Here is a 19,099-nt window from a genome sequence, read left to right as displayed (position 1 = left end):
CTGATACTCTGATTATGAGCAAATATCTTATTTAGCAAATTCTTCAGCATGACTAAGTCAATACATGGTGAGGGCCCACCGACAGCCATGGAAAGTCAGGAGTTCTTTAGCTTCTTGGTAAAAACACCTCTCCACTGTCCTAAAAAGACCAGTTCTGCAAAATTTGCTCAAGAAACAAGTTTCTGATCTACTGAAGTAGATTATGAGGTTAATGCAGAAGTCAACTGGTGAAGTTTCTGTCAACTGTTACGCTTAATGTCCTCTTCCTCTGAAACCACACCCCCTCTTCCTCCTCTGAAACCTCCACCTCTACCACCTTTGCCGCCTCCCCCTGGTCCTCCTCCTTGACCTCCCCTGCCACCGCCTCTTGGAGGTCCCTTTTCACCAGGAGGTCGAGGTAGAAACCTCTGCAACGGCAGCAGTTTATATGGGTCTATATAAAACTTCTGAAGTTTTTTAAAGGAAGATGCTTTCATGTTCTCTGATAATTTACCTGAAAAATAAAAATCTCTAAGCTGTCCAAATATTTCATCCACTTTTCCAATTTGTTCTTTGTTTTCTAAATGAACTGGAGCATTGAAATAAGGTACTTTATTTTCATCTGTGGTTCATTTACACACTATGTCATCTTCACAAGGGTGCAGGAACTCTCGTAATAAAACTACTTGTTCTGGAGGTCCTTGGTCTTGGCCTTTGTTAAAGCCTCCATGGCCGCCCCCTCGTCCGAATCCTCCTCTGCCGCCGCCACCTCTGAAACTACCGCCGCCTCCACCTCGGAAGTGGTTGTTGCTGCTGCCGCCGCCTTGATTAAATCCTCCGCGACCTCCAATCAAAGGTTGGTACAGCCTCCAGACAGAGTCCTGGTTCCTACTCAAAGAAATACGCATAACGATGTCTTTGAGCCCCCACCCAGGTGGAGGACGGGAACTTCAGACTCAACACAAGATTCCTGGAGCACAGCTCTGTTGCCTCACCCCCAACCAATCAAAAAGGGTCACAAACCCTGCAGCCCTCACCCCAAATGTTGCCTTCTGTTTCCGGGGACCAGAGATGACCATCCTGTTAGGTCTCCTGTTTGGCCCTTGTCTATTTCATCTCTGAGGGGCCAACAGTTTCAAACTAAATTGCTGTTACTACAAGGGTGGAAGCTGGTTTCAGATGTGGAACACCCCAACTTAGATCAGGTAGAGAGAGACTTCTGCTTTGCTAGGCAGGCATACGCCCATGCACAGCAGGAAGAAGTTACAGAAGAGACCTCCGCCCCAATTCCCAAGAGGTATCTTGAGTATGAAGTCTCTCATGTGGGAGTTGTTAGGGGAAGCACACTGATTGAAACCGCCCACCCTAGCCAGGCACCACAGTAACCATTTGCATGAGTTGTTTTATGACAGGAGATCCTGATGAGGAATACGGAACTAATAAGCCACCACCAACCGGAAGAGTTCGGGAAAGGTCCTTTAGATACCGCGTGTCCGTCCACTTCCCGGAATCCTTCTTGCTAGCATCCGTCTTGGCTGAGCGATGCGTGCGCCACCAGGAAAGACTCTGAATTAGAATGATTGGCCAAAGACCACCCGGAAACTAATCCCATCACCATAAAACCCAAGACTGCCAGCCACACGGCAGAGCAGTTCTCCTGGCTTCCCTTACCCTACTGCTCTCCGCCCGGGTGCCCTTTCCCAATAAAATCTCTTGCTTTGTCAGCACATGTGTCTCCCCGGACAATTCATTTCCAAGTGTTAGACAAGAGCCCTGTTTTGGGCCCTAGAAGCGGTCCGCCTTCCTGCAACAGAGCCAACCTGAGGATTACAATTGGGGAGACAGTCTTTCAGAAAGCTCTGAGGATTCTTCCACCTGTTAAAGGTCAAGGCAGGGTTATATGTTTCTGAGACAAAGGGTTACACACCGCCAAGTGGTGTATTACTGGCAGTTCACACAATCCAGATCTACGCATACAAAGTGAGTAGTGAGTCGTGGTGTCAGAACAGACAGCTAAATGTGAGCAGAGGAAGCGGGGCACAGGGCCACATGGCAGGAAACCATGCATTTAGTAAACAGTGGATGTTTACAAGAAAACAAAGAAGATGAAGAAAGATGGAAAGAGGGTTGAATCTCCAGAGTGCTGGAAAACGTTTTGCTCTTTATATTCTCAGTAAGATCAGCCTCACAGATAAGATGTACCGGCCTGACACTTCTAGTCAAGGCTAAATAAGGGTCCCCCTTTGGGAAGGCGGAACTGGGAAGAAATCAAGGAAATGTGACCCCAAGCCCTCACCTCCCCAGTGAGTATTCTGCCCTTAATTTCTCCACCCCACAGAATCAGCTTGCCAAAGAAACTCAGCGTAGCTATTCACCCAGGTCTCCCACTTTGCAGGCGAATTCTTTACGAGCTGAGCCACCAGGGAAGCCCAAGAATACTGGAGTGGGTAGCCTATCCCTTCTCCAGCAGATCTTCCCAGCCCAGGAATTGAAGCTGGGTCCCCTGCATTTCAGATGGATTCTTTACCAAGTGAGCTACCAGGAAAGACAAAATAACAAGTAAAAAGCATCCCACCAAACCCTAGGGGACCCTAGGTCCTCACCCTCAACCCCATAAAAGCAGAACCCCAGGCCAGTGCTCACTCTCTCCCCTCAAGACCCCACACTCTGCCTTCAGGGGCTCCTGGTAAGCCCAGGACTTGTGAGCAGTACAACTGGTCCTTTCAAAGCTCCCTGTGGGTCATCGCTGCTGCTGGGCTTCCCTGGGGCTCAGCTGGTAAAGAATCTGTCTGCAGTGCGGGAGACCTGGGTTCAATTCCTGGGTTGGGAAGATCCCTTGAAGGAGGGCATGGCAACCCACTCCACTATTCTGGCCTGGAAAATCCCCATGGACAGAGGAGGCCTGGCAGGCTACAGTCCATGGGATCACAGAGAGTCAGACATGACTGGGCAGTCAGGCACAGCGCACACTGCTGCCGGTTACTGCCATCCTAATAGAAATCACAGGGCTGGTCTGGCCACAACACTAGGTGTTGATAGGCTGGGCCAAAACCTAGTAGGTCATGGCTACCACTTTCTCCTTTGCTTTTATTTCTCCCAACTGTTTTTTCTCTTTCTGCATTCTTTCGGAATTATGGAACATTTTTCATATTTCCTTTTCTCCTTTATAGATATATTTCTTACATGATTATCACAATATGCACTTGTTATGCTGCTAAATCACTTTAGTCATGCCCGACTCTGTGCGACCTCATGGACAGCAGCCCACCAAGCTCCCCCGTCCCTGGGATTCTCCAAGCAAGAACACTGGAGTGGGTTGCCATTTCCTTCTCCAATGCATGAAAGTGAAAAGGGAAAGTGAAGTCACTCAGTCGTGTCTGACTCTTAGCGACCCCATGGACTGCAGCCTACCAGACTCCTCTGTCCATGGGATTTTCCAGGCAAGAGTACTGGAGTGGGGTGCCACTGGTTATAGTCTGCCTTAAACTGCTACTATCACCACATCCTGCTCAAGAACCCTGCAGAGCATAACTTCATTTCCTTCCTCCTGTGAATGAAAAATGTTGCTGCTGTATCAGTAAACAAAGGACGTTACAGCCCTCAGCCACCACCACCACTCTGGAAGGTGAGTCCTGAGGGAACTCAGGATAGAGACAGACTCATGCCCACTGCCAAGCCCTTAGCTACTTGCCGGGAGCCAGCACGAGGAATCCCGCCCATGGCAAAGGTCATGAGGAAGAGACCCGACAGGCAAAGGCGAGTTGGATCTCGAGGGAACCTCCCTGGACCTACTCGAGCATCTACCCCAAAACCAGAATCTGTCTGCCTTACTATATTATGCCTTTCACCAACTCCTCGGACATTAACGGGGGCTGTCCCCCCACCACCTTTTTCTGGAAAAAGTTAATTTAGAGCTTTTAGATAATAAGTCTCCTGGAGATAATAAGAGTGTTTCAATCCAAAAACCCCTCTGATGGCTTTCTAGCCTGCCTGACAGGTTTATCCGGACTCTTACAGCTATGCATGTGGTTGTTTACAGCCTCCCGACCACGAGAGGCACAGGAAGCTTGAAACATCCTAGGAATGTAGGGCCTTCCGAGGAGTCAAAAATCATTAGAATAGGACTGATTAAGGGTTTCATTGTTGAGCCAATACTTGCTACCAAGTTTTCATATCTTTTATTTGTAGATATAGTTGGTATGTAGAAAAAACTGGTAGTAGCCCTGGCGTTAGCAACATTAGATCTTTGAGTTAAGCACTTTCTTTGTTATAACCCACTGCACCTTTGTTCTACAGGAATGTAACTTTATTTAGCACTTTGAGGGTGATGCAGAGTAAAGAAAAAACACTTCAGGGGAAAATGAGTTTTCTGGTTGATAGACATTTATCTAGGAAGAGAGCCATAAAAATGTTAACAGGCCTCTTGGCCAGAAGATAATGTAAATCACCTGAGACCTTTTGTATACGGGAAGGTATGCAAAAAGAAAACCTGGTCTCAATAAGGGTCAGGACTGCTGCCCCTGCATAATTCTGCATATCCCATTATTTCTTTATTTACATCTTGGGGTATATAAGCTGCCTTTGAAAATAAAGCTGTGGGTCTTGCACCAATGCTTGGCTCCCCCATGTCGTTCTTTTCTTATTCTCCCTTTTCAGGCTACATTCCCATCTGGAGCATAGAGGCTCACTGTGTATACTTATTTGCCCTGGCTTCTAAGACCCACGTGAGAGGGAGCCCAAGGCAGGGCACTCTCCGCTATTCAAGCGGGCGCTTGTGGCCTACGTAGACGGTACAAGTCCCTTGTCTCGGGACTTTATTGGCTTTCTATGTAAACCAAGGAATACAGCCTCTTTTCTCCTCTATCTTCTCCACTCCACTATTCTTTCTTAATCTCTCTTTATATCTCTAATTAAATAATTCTTTTTTAATTGCCAACGCCGTTTCCCCTTCGAATTACCCTGGATCCACTGGGGCTGGACCCCAACAGCTACTGCAACTGCCCCAGCGGTTCACCCTGAGGGGACTCACGACAGAAAAGAACAGGATATTGGCCCTGGAAGATGACGTGCCTATGAAAGGAATGATTGCAGTGAGCCCAGACTCACATCTTCCCATACAGAGAAAAGTACCAAATTCCTTGAGATAACTGGTCCTCTTTAATTAACAATAATCTTTTCAAGTTCTGACTACCTTATTTTTGTTACAAAAAAGTCCTACATATCCTGGCTCCTCTGAGAAGCTGTCCTCTGGGCTTGAAATCCTCAGAAATTCCACCAAACAAAACATCATTCTCAACTTTTCAGTTCAGTTCATTTCAGTTCAGTCACTCAGTCGTGTCCGACTCTTTGTAACCCCAGGAACTGCAGCACGCCAGGCCTCCCTGCCTATCACCAACTCCTGGAGCCTACCAAAACTCATGTCCGTTGAGTCAGTGATGCCATCCAACCATCTCATCCTCTGTCGTACCCTTCTCCTCCTGCCCTCAATCTTTCCCAGCATCAAGGTCTTTGCAAATGAGTCAGCTCTTTGCATCAGGTGGCCAAAGTACTGGAGTTTCAGCTTCAACATTAGTCCTTCCAATGAACACTCAGGACTGTTCTCCTTTAGAATGGACTGGTTGGATCTCCTTGCAGTCCAAGGGACTCTCAAGAGTCTTCTCCAATGCCACAGTTCAAAAGCATCAATTCTTGGGCACTCAGCTTTCTTTATAGTCCAACTCTCACATCCATACATGACCACTGGAAAAACCATAGCCTTGACTAGACGAACTTTTGTTGGCAAAGTAATGTCCCTGTTTTTTTAATATGCTGTCTAGGTTGGTCATAACTTTCCTTCCAAGGAGTAAGCATCTTTTAATTCCATGGCTGCAATCACCATCTGCAGTGATTTTGGAGGCACCCCAAAATAAAGTCTGCTACTCTTTCCACTGTTTCCCCATCTATTTGCCATCAAGTGATGGGACCGGATGCCATGATCTTAGTTTGCTGAATGTTGAGCTTTAAGCCAGCTTTTTCACTCTCCTCTTTCCCTTTCTCAACTTTTAGGTCACACATTTTTTTTCAGTTGACACTCCCCCATGTACTTCTGTTATCTTAGTACTTATTTATAGACATTTGTTATAAACCCCACAAGGTGCCGCTGCTGTTGTTTTACACTGTAAATATTCTTCCATATTTACCCCAATGTTACCAAAGGCAAGCCCACATGCCCAGCACACCTGGAGGCCAACCAAACCTAAGCGTCAGAGTTTGAAACAAACAGTTTTATAGCAGGGCCAAGAAAGGCAAACAGGCGGATCCTCCTCGAAAAGCTGACCTCCCTAAAGGGTTTCAGCAAAGCATTTTTAAAAATTTATTTTGTTGAAGTACAGTTGATTTACAATGCGGTGATTCAGATATGTATATATTCAAATACTCAGATATCTACACATACACACACATATATTTGACATTGAATATAGTTCCCTGTGCTATACAGTAGGACCTTGTTATTTACCTATTCTATATATAATAGTTTGCATGTGCTAATCCCAAACTCCCAGTCCTTCCCTCTCCCAACCCCCTCTCCCTTGGCAGCCAGAAATCTGATCTCTACAGCCAAGCACTTTTAAAGTCAGGCGAGGGAGGGGGCCTCAGGGTCTGTGGTCAGCTTGGCTGATAGGCTGATGCGTGGGAGAGGATGCAGTGGCGGGGGGCGGGCTCCATACTGTCCTGCTCCGTCTCACTAAGACCATCATTTCGACTTTCAGCATCTCGACTGCATTATCACCAGCTGGGATGACCTTCTTTGTACTTATCCCGCTAAGGATTTTCTGTGATCCATGGATCTGTGGGTTATCGTTTATGAATTTTGAAAAATATTACATCTTCAAGTATCTATTAAACCCCTCTTTCTTCCCTATGGTACTCCAATCTCATGTAAAGTTAGACCATTTGACTGAATCTCACAGGCCCTGATGCTCCGATTAATTTTTTTCTATTGTTTTTATTCTCAGTTTCCTTTGGGCTATTTTATACTGTCCTGTCTCTGCCTGCGCTCATAGTGTCTTTTACTCCTAATTCATCCAAATGAGTTCTTAATTTTGGATATTTTATTTTTTACTTTCTGAATACAATGGCTAACTGGGTGTATTAACTTGACTGAGCCACAGGACTCCAATATGTGGTCAGATACTGTTCTGGATGTTTCTGTGTGGATATTTTTGGATGAGACTGACATTTTTAAAGTATTTATTTGTTTGTTTGGGGCTGCATCGGCACTAGGGCTCTCTGCTGTGGTGCACAAATTCTCTGGTTGTGGCTCAGTTGCTCTGTGGCATGTGGGATCTTAGCTCCCCCTCCAAGGAATAGAGCCTAAATCCCCTACATTGCAAGGTGAATTCTTAACCACTGGATCACCAGGGAAGTCCCAGGACTGACATTTAAACTGGTGAAATTGGAGTGAAGCAGGCTGCTCTCCATAATGTGGGTGGGTCTCATCTAATCAGCTGAAGGTCTGAATAGACCAAAAGACTGATTTTCTCCAAACAAGAGGGAATTCTGCAGCAGTCTTTGGACTTTAACTGTAGCATCAGCTTTTCCTGGGTCTCTAGCCTTCTGGCTATAGGGGAGCAGAACTTGCCACCCTAAAATATGTCTCTTTGGCATATTAGTTGTTTCAAGGTGGTTATTTTCTGAGAAACAGCATACATGGGAAGGGCTCTGAAAAGCAAGTGGGAGTTGACCTTTTGTAAGAAACATTTATGTATATAAAGGCAATCTCCATTTGGGATGACCAAATATCTAGAAACTCACTAGTGGGGAACTCAGTGACTTAAATCTGCATCACTGATCAACCCCCCTTAACTGACTCTCCCTACCTTCTACAACCTGTTTTTCTCTTTGGCTGAGGATGGTATTTAAGGTGAGGGCTTCAGCCATTTCAATGAGTTACTCAGCTTTCCTGGGTCTCTCCCATGTAGACATGGTATTACACTTCTGTTTGATTTTCTCCTGTTAATCTGTCTCCTGTCAATTTAATTCTTAGGCTAGCCAAAAGGGTAAAGGAAAATTTCTTCCTCCCCAACACAGCCCACCCTGGAGTTTTTGAACTTGCAGCCTCCCTAAGGTCATGAGCCCCATCCTTAAAATAAACTTTTTGTTTACATACACAGTCTATTGGTTCTGCTTCTCTGGAAAATCCTGGCCAATACATGGTATATTTATTCAATTTGTTTTATAAAGTCCTAAATGGCACCCCATTCCAGTACTCTTGCCTGGAAAATCCCATGGACGGAGGAGCCTGGTGGGCTGCAGTCCATGGGGTCGCTGGGAGTCAGACACGACTGAGCGACTTCATTTTCACTTTTCACTTTCATGCATTGGAGAAGGAAATGGCAACCCACTCCAGTGTTCTTGCCTGGAGAGTCCCAGGAACAGGGGAGCCTGGTGGGCTGCCGTCTATGGGGTCACACAGAGTCGGACACGACTGAAGTGACTTAGCAGCAGCATTCTCTGTTAAAACTCTCAGTTTTTCAAGTCTACGATTGAATGCACTTAACATAAAGTCCTTTCCTGCTGACCACTATCTGGATCATCCCTGGGTCTTTCCACCCTACTGTTACTGTCACCTTCGGGCGTTGTATAAACAAGAGCCAGAGGCCACGAGTACTAGGTCTCTAGCTCCCTCTTTTACCAGATCAAGTGCACGAGGTGTTCTCCAGATCAACTCCATCAGAGTCGAGCTAGGTTGGGCTGGACCCCAGAGTTAGCAAGGCGCATCTGACCTCCCATCCCTCTCCTCCCAGGCTTCCAGCGGAGGCTCGCAGGCCCTCTCCTCATCCCGGAAAGCGTGGCAGATGCATTCCCGCACGTTCGTGCCCTTAAGCCTCCCACTGCCAACTCCTGATGGCTTGCTTCAGACTCTGTCGAGTCTCTTCAGAGCAAGATCAGCTGTGTTCGGAGCAGACCTCTTTCCTCCGGTGGGAACTTGGTCCTGAGAGCTGTGGGACTGCCGCAGGTGCCCGTCTTCCTTATACGCGACCCGCCCTGGGTACCACCGCCAGCATGCGGGAACCTGCGCGTGTGCCGCGTAGCTTTCCCAGAACTGAGCATGCGGTAGCCGACTCCGCCGCTCCGCCGGGTGTTTGGGTACAGTAGGGATGGTGGCTGGCGAGGCCCCCGCAAGACGGGGCTGGGGGCCGCGGAGGCTCAGTTTCCCACTTCTGGAAGCCAATCCACTTGGTCCTTGGTCCTCTCAGCTCCCAGCACATTTAAATATGACAGCTGCAACCTGTCTGGTATTTTCTTCTTGGTCCCGCGGGAGAACGTGACTGCCGGCCTCCTTCGTCCTGACACATACCGGACGCCCTCTGATGGCTACTGAGTTTTATATGTTTACCTTGCGTCCTGACTCATTACTGATTATTTTCAAAATTTGTTATTTGTATTCTTTATTCTCCAGGATTTCCAGATATACTACCACCTCATCTACAAATGGACCTGATTTTACTTCTTTCCCCATTCTAAAGCCTCTAATTAATATTTCATAATTATATCAGTGAATACTGGCTGAATGTCAAATAGTGATCAGAATGCTTTTCTTATAATGTAAGGTGATGACTTTAAGAGATTATATTTTTCTTGAATATTTTAAATTGAAGGGTAACTAATCTATTCCAAGATACTTCAAAGTCTATAGATTTATCCCTATGACATTTATTTTCATATCTATTAAAAGGATGAATCGTATTAACAAATTCCATGATATTTAACTATCTGAATCCTAGGAATATATCCTACTTTTTCTTCGTGTATTTTTTTGAGGTGCTGTTGGAATCTATTTGTTAATATTTCTTAAAGATTTTTGCAATGATAAAAGATGTTGATTTGTAATTGTCTTTCTTTCCACAATTTTTATTAGGTTGGTTATCAGTATTATACTGGCTTTGTTAAAATAACTTGGAAGTCTCTTTTATGTTCTCAAACAGTCTGTGTCATTAGGAATATCTGGTCTTTGAAGATTTTGTAGAATTTGTGAATTTTGTAGAATTATTTCAGATTGTGAAATAATCTGATCCTGGCCATTTCTTCTGGGATAGTTTCTTATTATGTTTATTTTATACTGAAATTGATCTCTTAAAGCTTTTCTCTCAACTGGGATAAATTTTGCTTGTGTATTTTCCTAGGTAGTTATCCACCTCATTTGAGGTCCCATATTTGTTTAAGGGTATATGAAATAGTCTGTTATCATTTAAAATAAGTGCTTCACTCAGTATTATTTGTATATTTGTACTGCCCCCTTTTATTGATTAGGTTAGTTGTTTGCTTATCTAGTTCTTTTAATTTCTCAGAGAACCAAGTTTTTGCTTTATTACTCATGTCTGGGTTTTGTTCTCTGCACCGTTCACTTCAGCTTCTAGCCTTATGAGTTTCTTCTCCATACTTTCTTCTGTTGGCTTTGGTCCCTCCCCACCCCACCTCTCCAGTATTTTTGAATTCGGAATTTGAATTCGTGTATTGTCATTTTTTTACCTTTTACTAAAAAATCAAACTTCAAGTTTTTAAAAACTTTTCTTATAGTATTGATGCTTGATTATATTCTTGACTATATTTTAAATACTTGGTTCAAAAGTTTTTTTTAATAATTTCTACATCTTGGGAAGTCTGATAGCAACCTTTTTTTTCTCTCTCTCTCTTTACATATATGCTGTGGGAGGTTTTGCATTAAAGGGTGCTTCTGTGTCTTTTACAATTTTTTACTAGCGTAGTCTTAGCGCTCACTTTTCTGGGTCATTTTTCCAGAACAGGTGAGCGCTTTTAGTTTGGACTTAGGTCGTTGTGTCCTCTTGTTTGCCCGCCTTCATGCTACAGCTTCCAACTTAGGGTCTCACATGCCTGCCCCCTTGGAACTCGTAAGTGTGAGCTCACTTCTAAGCTGGTCTACTTACGGAGACCATAAATGGAGATTTTCCTCCAGTCGTTCCTCACGTTCGCCATTTTTTATCTCTTCTTCTTTTTATTGCCTATTGTTGTTCTGATGCAAGGTGCTCCTTCACACTTTCAAATGTTTTAATTCGGGCAGGAGAGTTTTATTCTGCTCCCTAGTTGGATGTCCGGGACATTTTCCAGGAGCAAGGCTTTATCTTCTTTACTTCTCCCCGCAGATTCGCGCGCTGGGTCGCGGCCTGCGGGCGCGGGGTCGCCCTCTTCCGGCTGCGCGGTGAAGTGCAGCTGCCCCTGCGTCCGCGCTCGGGGGGGTGGGACGGGTGGGTGTCCACCAACATCAAGAGTCCCTCTGGCTGCTGCAGCTCTGCACTTCCCCTGCTCCCTCCCTTCTTTCCATGTGCCACCAAGCCTGCCAAGGGCGTCACCCTCCGCCCCACTTGTTTGCTTCCCCCACTGCTCTCAGCCTGCAGTAGTACCGGGGAACCGTCCAGGGAGGCTGCCACCGGGCTGCCAGGACAGCAGAGGAAGGCAGAAACATCGCTGCGGGGGAGAGACCTCTCTGACCCCAGGACCTGCGTCCCCTTGGCGAAACATGAGCTCACAGGTGGTGACTCACCCTTTGCCAACGGGGCCAAGGGTTTAACTCGAGACTGTACCCTGAGGCGTGGGGTCCTGAAAAGCTGTCCTGGCCGCCCACCCCACGCCCACCCAGTCTGCTTCATCACACCCACGTCCAACACCACCGTGCGATTTGAGGTTCCAGACTCCCATTCAACTGGATTACTGCATGAAATGACAAACGAATAAACACACAATGTAAACCAAGATCCGCCCCCCAAGCGGGTGCAGTTCCACCCCTTCTGGGCTCACCTCCAAGGCTGGCCCACACCCTGCCAAAGGCAGGACAGCTAGAAGGGCTGGAGCAGACCGGAGGCTCTGGGTGTTCCACCACCCCCGAGGTGGAGGCTGGGACCTGCCAGGCAAGATGGGGCGGGGGACAGTCCTTCTCGTTGGACCACTGGGAGGGGAAATGACCCCAAACAGCAGCACATCCTTGAAACTGGGCCTGAAGGGGGTGCCGAGGTCCAGTGGTCGCTGGTGGAGGTGTCGCAGCGGTCACTTGGATGCCAGAGGCAGCCCCTCTCAACCCCCCTTTGCCTAGGAGTCACCCGCTTTGTCCTTCTACCCACTCACCTGCTGGACCCCTGGGGGCAGGCATCCCCTGCTGCAAATCCAGATCCGGGACCCACACCCTGCCAGCCTGCTCCTCACAGGTGCTCAGCAGGGCATGATCAAGGAAATAAAGGCAAGAAGGAAAAAAGAAAAGGCCTGGGGGAACATGCAGGCAGGAAGTGGTGTGAAACCCACCTAGCTACCAGACACCCAGGTGAGAGCCTCTGGGCTTCGGCTCTGTGTTCAGGGTGCAGCCTCGGGAGACTGGGTCCCTGGGGGTCAGAGGAGAGGGCAGCATCTCCTGCCACACCTGGACGCAGGCAGGACCCCGAGAGCCGCAGGTCTCCAGGTAAGGTAGGGGGGTTTGTTACAGGAAGAGAAGGAAGTACCCGTGGGGTGGAGCCTGACGGAGGGGGTGAGCCACAGGGGAGACGCCTTCCCCACACCCCTTCTCCCCTTTCTGCTTCAGCAGGAAGCGGCCATCCTCACAGACCCCAGGAGACCCTCCCCAGAGCAGGGGCTGAGAAGCCCCTGCACCCAGCCCCTCCCTAGGCTGATTTTGCTGGAAGGGCCCGTCCCCTGAAGTTGGGAAGGGAAGGGGCAGGAGGAGGGGTCAGGCTGGGAGAGAGCGTCCCATGAGAACTAGGATCTGATTGACCTCAAATGAGGGGGTCCAGGGCAGAGAGACCCAGGGGATGGGCAGGTGCAACTTGGGGAGCTCTGGGCAAAGCCCCCTCTGCCCCCACCTCCCTCCCCCACTCCCCCACAGGCTAAGCTGGTGGTGTCATGGGGGCGCTGGTTCTAGCCCTGTGGGCTCTGCTGGTGTCTTTGGACCCTGCTGGCAGAGCCAGAGAGCCAGGTAAGGACGGCCTTCTCGGCTGCGAGGGCTCCTGGGGGCGGTGGGCACATCCCGCGGGGACAGCTCTTAGCTGGGTGGGTGCACAGCGCACTCCTCCGCAGCCGGTGCTGCCCCCCAGGGAAGAACCTGAGCTGCTACCAGTGCTTCAAAGTCAGAAGCCCGGAGTTTTGCTTGCCTGCGGTGTGCTCCTCCACTGACCAGGTCTGCGTCTCCCACGTGTTGATCATCACCCTGAGTGAGTTCTTGGCCCCGTGCGGAGGGGGACTCCGGGAACTCAGCCCTGGATCCTTTGGGGTCTCAGCGGGGAACTGATGGAGGCTCCCTTCAGGGGACCCCGGCCTGCACCCACCTTTGCCTGATCCCCATCCTGAGCACAGGGGAGGGGCCGGCTGCTCAAGGTTAAGCCTGGGGGCTTCTGGAAGGGGCTGGCCGCTGGTCTCTCTCCTTCTCTGTGGTGCCACGTGGCAGCCCATGATATGATGTAAGGCAATGCATACAGTTGTCATACGTGTGCGTGCTCAGTCGCTCAGTTGTGCCCGGCTCTGCAATCCCATGGACTGCAACCCGCCAGGCTCCTCTGTCGTGAATTTTCTAGGCAGGAATACTGGAGCGGGTTGGCATTTCCTACTCCAGGGGGATCTTCCCGACTCAGGGATGGAACCCGAGTCTCTTGCATCTCCTGCATTGGCAGATGGGTTCTTTACCACTAGCACCACCTGGGAGGCCCCGTGCAATTGTCGTATATACAGTACAATAAGGTTCAACCTAGCGAACACCATGCACGCAACAGGTACAGCACACTCGCACACACAGCACAGCAGCACGAGGAGGAGGGCTCCTCCAAGGCGACCTTTCCTGCAGCTAGGCTGTTCTGAGTGTCCTGCTTCCCTCCGGAGCTTCCTTCCAAGGTCTCTGCACGTCTCTGAGTGAAGGGGGACGGGAGCCCCAGCTGGGATCAGCCCCTCCAGTTGCCCTCCCTTTTCTCTCTGCTCAGCTTCCCCCATCTCCCCGGGACTCCCAGGCCCCTGGCTGCCTGGGTGTCCAGGCTGTCTGTGGTTTCAGGGAAGAGCCCAGACCAGGGCCAGCAGCCCTGAACCTTGCCTTTGCTGTGACCTCAAAGGTGACCTTGGGCAGCTGTGCGCCCAGAGCTTCGCAGAGCCTGGCCTGTGAAAGGGTCGGGAGAAGGTGTCAGTGCCCGCTTGGGGCCTGGCCTTCACTGCCCGCCCTGGGCTCTTCCGCCTCCTGGATGCTGTCCCCTTCCCTGCAGGACTACCGGTGAAGACCCTGCTCAGCAAGCGCTGTGCCCCCAGGTGCCCCAACACCAACATGGAGTTCGAATGGCTGTCGGACTCGGGGGTGCTCAGCAAGATCGTCCGGCACTGCTGCTCCAGATCTCTCTGCAACAGGGCCCCTGCCCTGCAGGAGGGCCCCAGGGCCCTCCCACGGGGGCTCCTGCTTCGGGTGGGCCTCAGCCTCCTCTGGGTCCTGCTATGAGGACCCTCAGCCCAAAGCGCACCCTGCCCCCGTCGCTCTCGAGACCCTGGGTGGCACATGCCCCTGAGGGGAGGTGCTATCACCTCACCGTGGGCCTGGCCACCTCTCCTGTCCCCAGCAAGGGCCCTTCACTCACACAGCCTGGGACCGTAGCCCCCGCTGTGTTGGGGAATGCACATTTCTCAGCTTGGGGTAACAGTCCCTGCCCTGAATAGATGATCCAGGCCCCTGTGTTGTGGGAAAAGAGGTGGGGAAAGCCAGAGGGTGGCTCTGGCTCTGCTTCTGACCCGCTCTGCGCTCTCGGCCCCTCCACGTCCACCATCCTGGCCATCTCTGTCCCTGGCTTAGGCAGAGTCCTGCAGGGGGACCGTGACCATCGCTCCCTCCAGAGACAATAAAGTCACTGCTTGCCCACACCCCCTCCTGCCTCCTCCTCATCTCTACCCACTGTGCCCAGACTCCAGCTCTTCGGCCAGCGCTCAGCAGACCTCTGTGGTTGGGCGCTATCCAGTGTGGGAGTAGTGCACGAAACTGTCCATCTAGGTTGCAGCCCACCGAATGGGGGACAGGACCAGCATTGGCCGAGCAGGCACCACAGGCTCAAGGCCAGGCCCTCAGGACAGCCAGCTAGCCAGGGGTGGAGATGGAGTGTCAGCATCTGGGGCACAGGCCCAGTAGGGCAGTAGGGTGGAGAGATGCTGGGAGAGGACGTCTGAGTGGTGGGGCGGATGGCACCCATGTTTGGTGCTCAGGTGGGTTGGACAGGGTAGGTGCTGATGGAAGGCCTGGAGGTGCCCAGGATGGTCCAGGCTTGGCTTGGGGGAGGGTCACCCAGGACGGGGCACAAGGAGGGAGTAGGTTGGGACTAGTGAAACTAATGACAAGCTCACGGCTGTCCAGGCTGCACCAGGACCCCACTGGACATCCAGGGGGACGTCTTGGAGGACCAGGCAGCAGAGGACAGGAACCAAGAATCAGCGGGTGGGGGCAGTGTTGCCAGGCCACAGGCCTCCAGAACCCAGAAGAACTCTGGGCCCACACACCTGTTTGGCACGCCTGGTTTCTCAGGCTTACCCTGCCCGCGAGTCTGCACGCTTCCTCCACACCCAGGGTCTGCACACTGGCCTAGCTCCAGGTTCTTACATCTGCCTCCCACCAGCGCACACCTGACCCCAATCTCCAACTCCTGGCCATCTTCCCATGGACCAAGATGGGCCGGCTGGCCCTCGGTTCTCTGGCGCCTTCATGGATTCATGGTATGGGCGTGGCTCCCCTCTGTGCAGAGAGACTGCCGGGGTGACCTGGAAGTCTTTGGATGAGAGTCCCAGAATGCCCACCTTAAAGTGGGACCTCTCTCCCGTTCACTCAGGGTGTGGATTTTCATGCTGAACTTAAATCCCCCAGGTCCCCTGGCCTGGCCAAGCAGACGGTCACCATCTACTGCTTCCGTCTCCCTACGTGAGGTTCCTGGCCCATTGAGGCATAAAGAATCTCACTTCCTGAGTTTAGACCAGTCCATAAGGCCAGTGCAGAAGGGAAATGGTCACGCGGTAGAGCTGGGGTCTTCCCTCCAAGCTAGGAATCTGTGTGTGTGATCTGGGTCAGAGGCCACCACGCCCCATCTCCCCACGATCCGCTGTGCCAGCCAGTCTCTGCTTTCCTCTCCATGAAGATGGGCACCTTGAGGGCTGAGCATCCTGGTCTCTGTTCTGGACAGGGGGCCTGGGACTGTAGGTCTTCTGGCCATACTTTCAGATAGAAATCAGAAACTTTCCTGAATAAATGGATAAATGAGTAAAGCCTGAATGAAGGAAAGATGAAGATGATTGACAACCGCATGAGAAAGGTATTCTTGAGCAGTGAGTAGCTGCTTCATGGTGGCTGAGCATGTGGTTTGAGAAGCTGGAGCCATCCTCAACCACTCGGCTTCCCCCACTCCCTCTGACCTGAGATAATGCTGGATCACAAGCCTCCTGACACCACACCTTCCCGCTTTTCCCGGGGGCCTGAGCAACATGTGGCCACCCAACCCAAAGCTGGTCTGCGCCAACAGCAGGACCACTGACGTGCAGGCACCACCGTAGCCATCCTCAGCTTCAGGATTTTTGCTGCAGATTCTTTGGCCACTGGAGTCTTTTTTCACAGTCTCTGCTGGGAAACTCCAAGCCAGCTACAGCCTCCATTCCAGCAGGTGTCCAGCTTCATGCCGACACTCAGAGGTACCCAATGCTGTCTCCATCTGATCATGCCTTGCCTTTCCCTTCTGCCCCACATCCTTCATAATTGAGTTTCTGATTCTCTTAGCTTGTACTACCTTATTTTAACTATAAAATGGATTTGGTGAGCCAACATTCATAGATTCCCCATCCCCTGACCTCTCTTCACCGGTTCTGCCTGCAGAGTTCTCCCCGTCCTCGTCCTGTCGTGGGGCCTGATCCCACTGATGGAACCTGGGTGTCCCCCAGATGGCCTGCAAGAGGTCGGGGCTCTACGAAGGCACTGCAGGACAGTCCGAAGGCAGTGTGTGTGGGGAGGTGGGGGAGGGACTGTGAAGACCTAGGAGGGAAAGCCGGCAGTGGGGGCATCCCACTGCTGCTTCCACTCACCTTGCCCTAAAAAGAGAGACCCGAGCACTGCACATTCCCATCCGCCACGTCCGTGGCCCAGCCACGGGTCAGGCTGCGTGTGAACGCCACACGCCGCAGAGCCCAAAGGACTCTGCTCTCCTTCACGACCTGTCCCCCCTCCACCCCCACCAAGGTCTTCTGCTCAACCTTGAACAGAGCAGTCTCGTAGGCTCACGTTGTTCCAAATGTCCAGATTTTTATCATTTAACAATAAATTACCCCACAGGCCATGTTCTCTGACCATATCCACTTAAATTAAACATCTAAAACAAAGAAGATAAACTTTTAAATCCCAACTATTTCTGAATTATTACATTTCAATTAGTTCATCTGTTGAACAAGGAATTATAATATGATTTTTTTTAATTCCTTGAACTGATGGGTGATAAAATCAGGACAAACCTCTATTTTAAAAAGAAAATGGGCAATGCGAGGAAAATGGATAGATTACAGGCTTATGTTATGAAAGGAGAGGTGCTGGAACATCAAGAAACCACGTGCTTAAATCTAGAAACTGGAAAAAGAAAAATTAAACCAAAAGAAATCAAAATAAGGCCAGGAGTATGATTTAGTGAAATAGGAAACCAAAATGAAACAGAGAAGATCCACAAAACTGAGGAACTAACAACCTGTCTGACTGTGATGGTGGTTCTATCGGTGTTTACATTTGTCAAGCTCAACAAAGCGTCCATTTCAAAGGGGTGCTTTTTCTTGGATATAAATCACTAGCAGAGTTGACTCAATTATCACCAAAGAGTCATTGCATGGAATAGATATGAATATTTAGATGCAATGAAGTATTTCCTAGTGAAAAATACAGATTACCAAATTTGACCCAAAAAGTAAAATTTCCAAGTTCCTTTTACAAAGCAAGCATAATACTGATAGCTAAACCTGACGATGATACTAAAAAGGAGATCAGAGCATTTTGCGGGTCAGTGCAACAATCTTAAATAAAGTAAAATATTAACAAACCAAATCAACAGCATACGATACAATAACATGACTGGGTGTGTATCAGCCCTGGAGGCAGGAGCTTAACTGTATAGGAAGGTGCTGGTTACAGTCATACAAAGGTGCTGGACAGGATTGGCACTCCCTAACGTTGTATTTGAGACACAGCAAATGAAAGTAAACAAGCAAAACGGGTAGAGGCAAGAGAATTTGGGAATTACAATCTCTATTGCAACTAAATAGTATGTTTCAAAAACCCTAAAAAGTCAATGGTATAACTAGCAAAATCAATAAAAATCATTCAATGTTAGTAGAATATGAAACTGAAGTGAAAATCAGTAGCCATTTTATACATAGGCGATAGCCAACCAGAGGCTGTAATGGGAGAGAATTTTTTATTTACTATTGGAGAAGAGGGACCTAATATTTAAAAATAAATATGACTAAAAATATGCACAATCTAAAGGAGGAAAATTCAACAAACTCCCAAAAGATACAGCAGTAGCTTTGAACGATTGTAAAAACACTCCTTACATTAAATATCATTAAAATGTCAGTTCTTTCTAATTTATAAGATTTTTAATTAATGTGATTACTATAAAAATAACAGCATTCTTTTTTTCAGTTGGACACACTGAAAGACGTAAACAAAAACATTCAAGATCACTTAGAAAAAGAATTAAGTTGTGGGAGTAATTAGTACTACCAGAGGTTAAAATATAACTTCTAAGAAAAAAAAAATTTAAACAATGTGTTACTGTTCTGTGAATGGACAATCAAACGAAGTAGAATAAAAAGACCAGAAATATACCCAAGAACATATGGAAATTTAGTGTATGATAAAGGAGGAATCTCTAATCACTGGAGCAAAGATGAACCTTTAAAAAATAATTGGTTTGTGAACAAATAAGTGACTACGTAGAAAGTCAAAACTGGATCCGTACTCAGGCATCCATACATCATACCTGAGAATAAACTAAATATTAAACAACTGAAACTATACAAATACCCAGAGAAATGATATGTGAGTATCTTCATAACCTGGGTGTGGAAACAGGCTTCCTATGTATAATTCAAAATCCAAATG

General features: G+C 48.8%; 1 protein-coding gene and 1 pseudogene across 1 annotated transcript; one reads left to right on the top strand and one right to left on the bottom strand.

Moving 5' to 3' along the window:
* Positions 1 to 239: 239 nt before the first annotated feature.
* On the bottom strand, positions 240 to 887 carry LOC138088746 (H/ACA ribonucleoprotein complex subunit 1 pseudogene; annotated as a pseudogene).
* An 11,977-nt stretch (positions 888 to 12,864) lies between these two features.
* On the top strand, positions 12,865 to 14,431 carry LY6L (lymphocyte antigen 6 family member L). The gene is made up of 3 exons (XM_068984074.1): positions 12,865 to 12,937; positions 13,056 to 13,172; positions 14,205 to 14,431. Exons 1-3 carry the CDS (start codon positions 12,865 to 12,867, stop codon positions 14,429 to 14,431), a joined length of 417 nt encoding a protein of 138 aa, XP_068840175.1.
* The last annotated feature ends 4,668 nt before the right edge of the window (positions 14,432 to 19,099 follow it).

Source organism: Capricornis sumatraensis, chromosome 11 (genome assembly GCF_032405125.1).
Source record: "Capricornis sumatraensis isolate serow.1 chromosome 11, serow.2, whole genome shotgun sequence".
NCBI lineage: Eukaryota > Metazoa > Chordata > Mammalia > Artiodactyla > Bovidae > Capricornis > Capricornis sumatraensis.
Note: the sequence above shows the minus strand (reverse complement) of the source record. Positions and strands in the feature narration are given on the sequence as shown.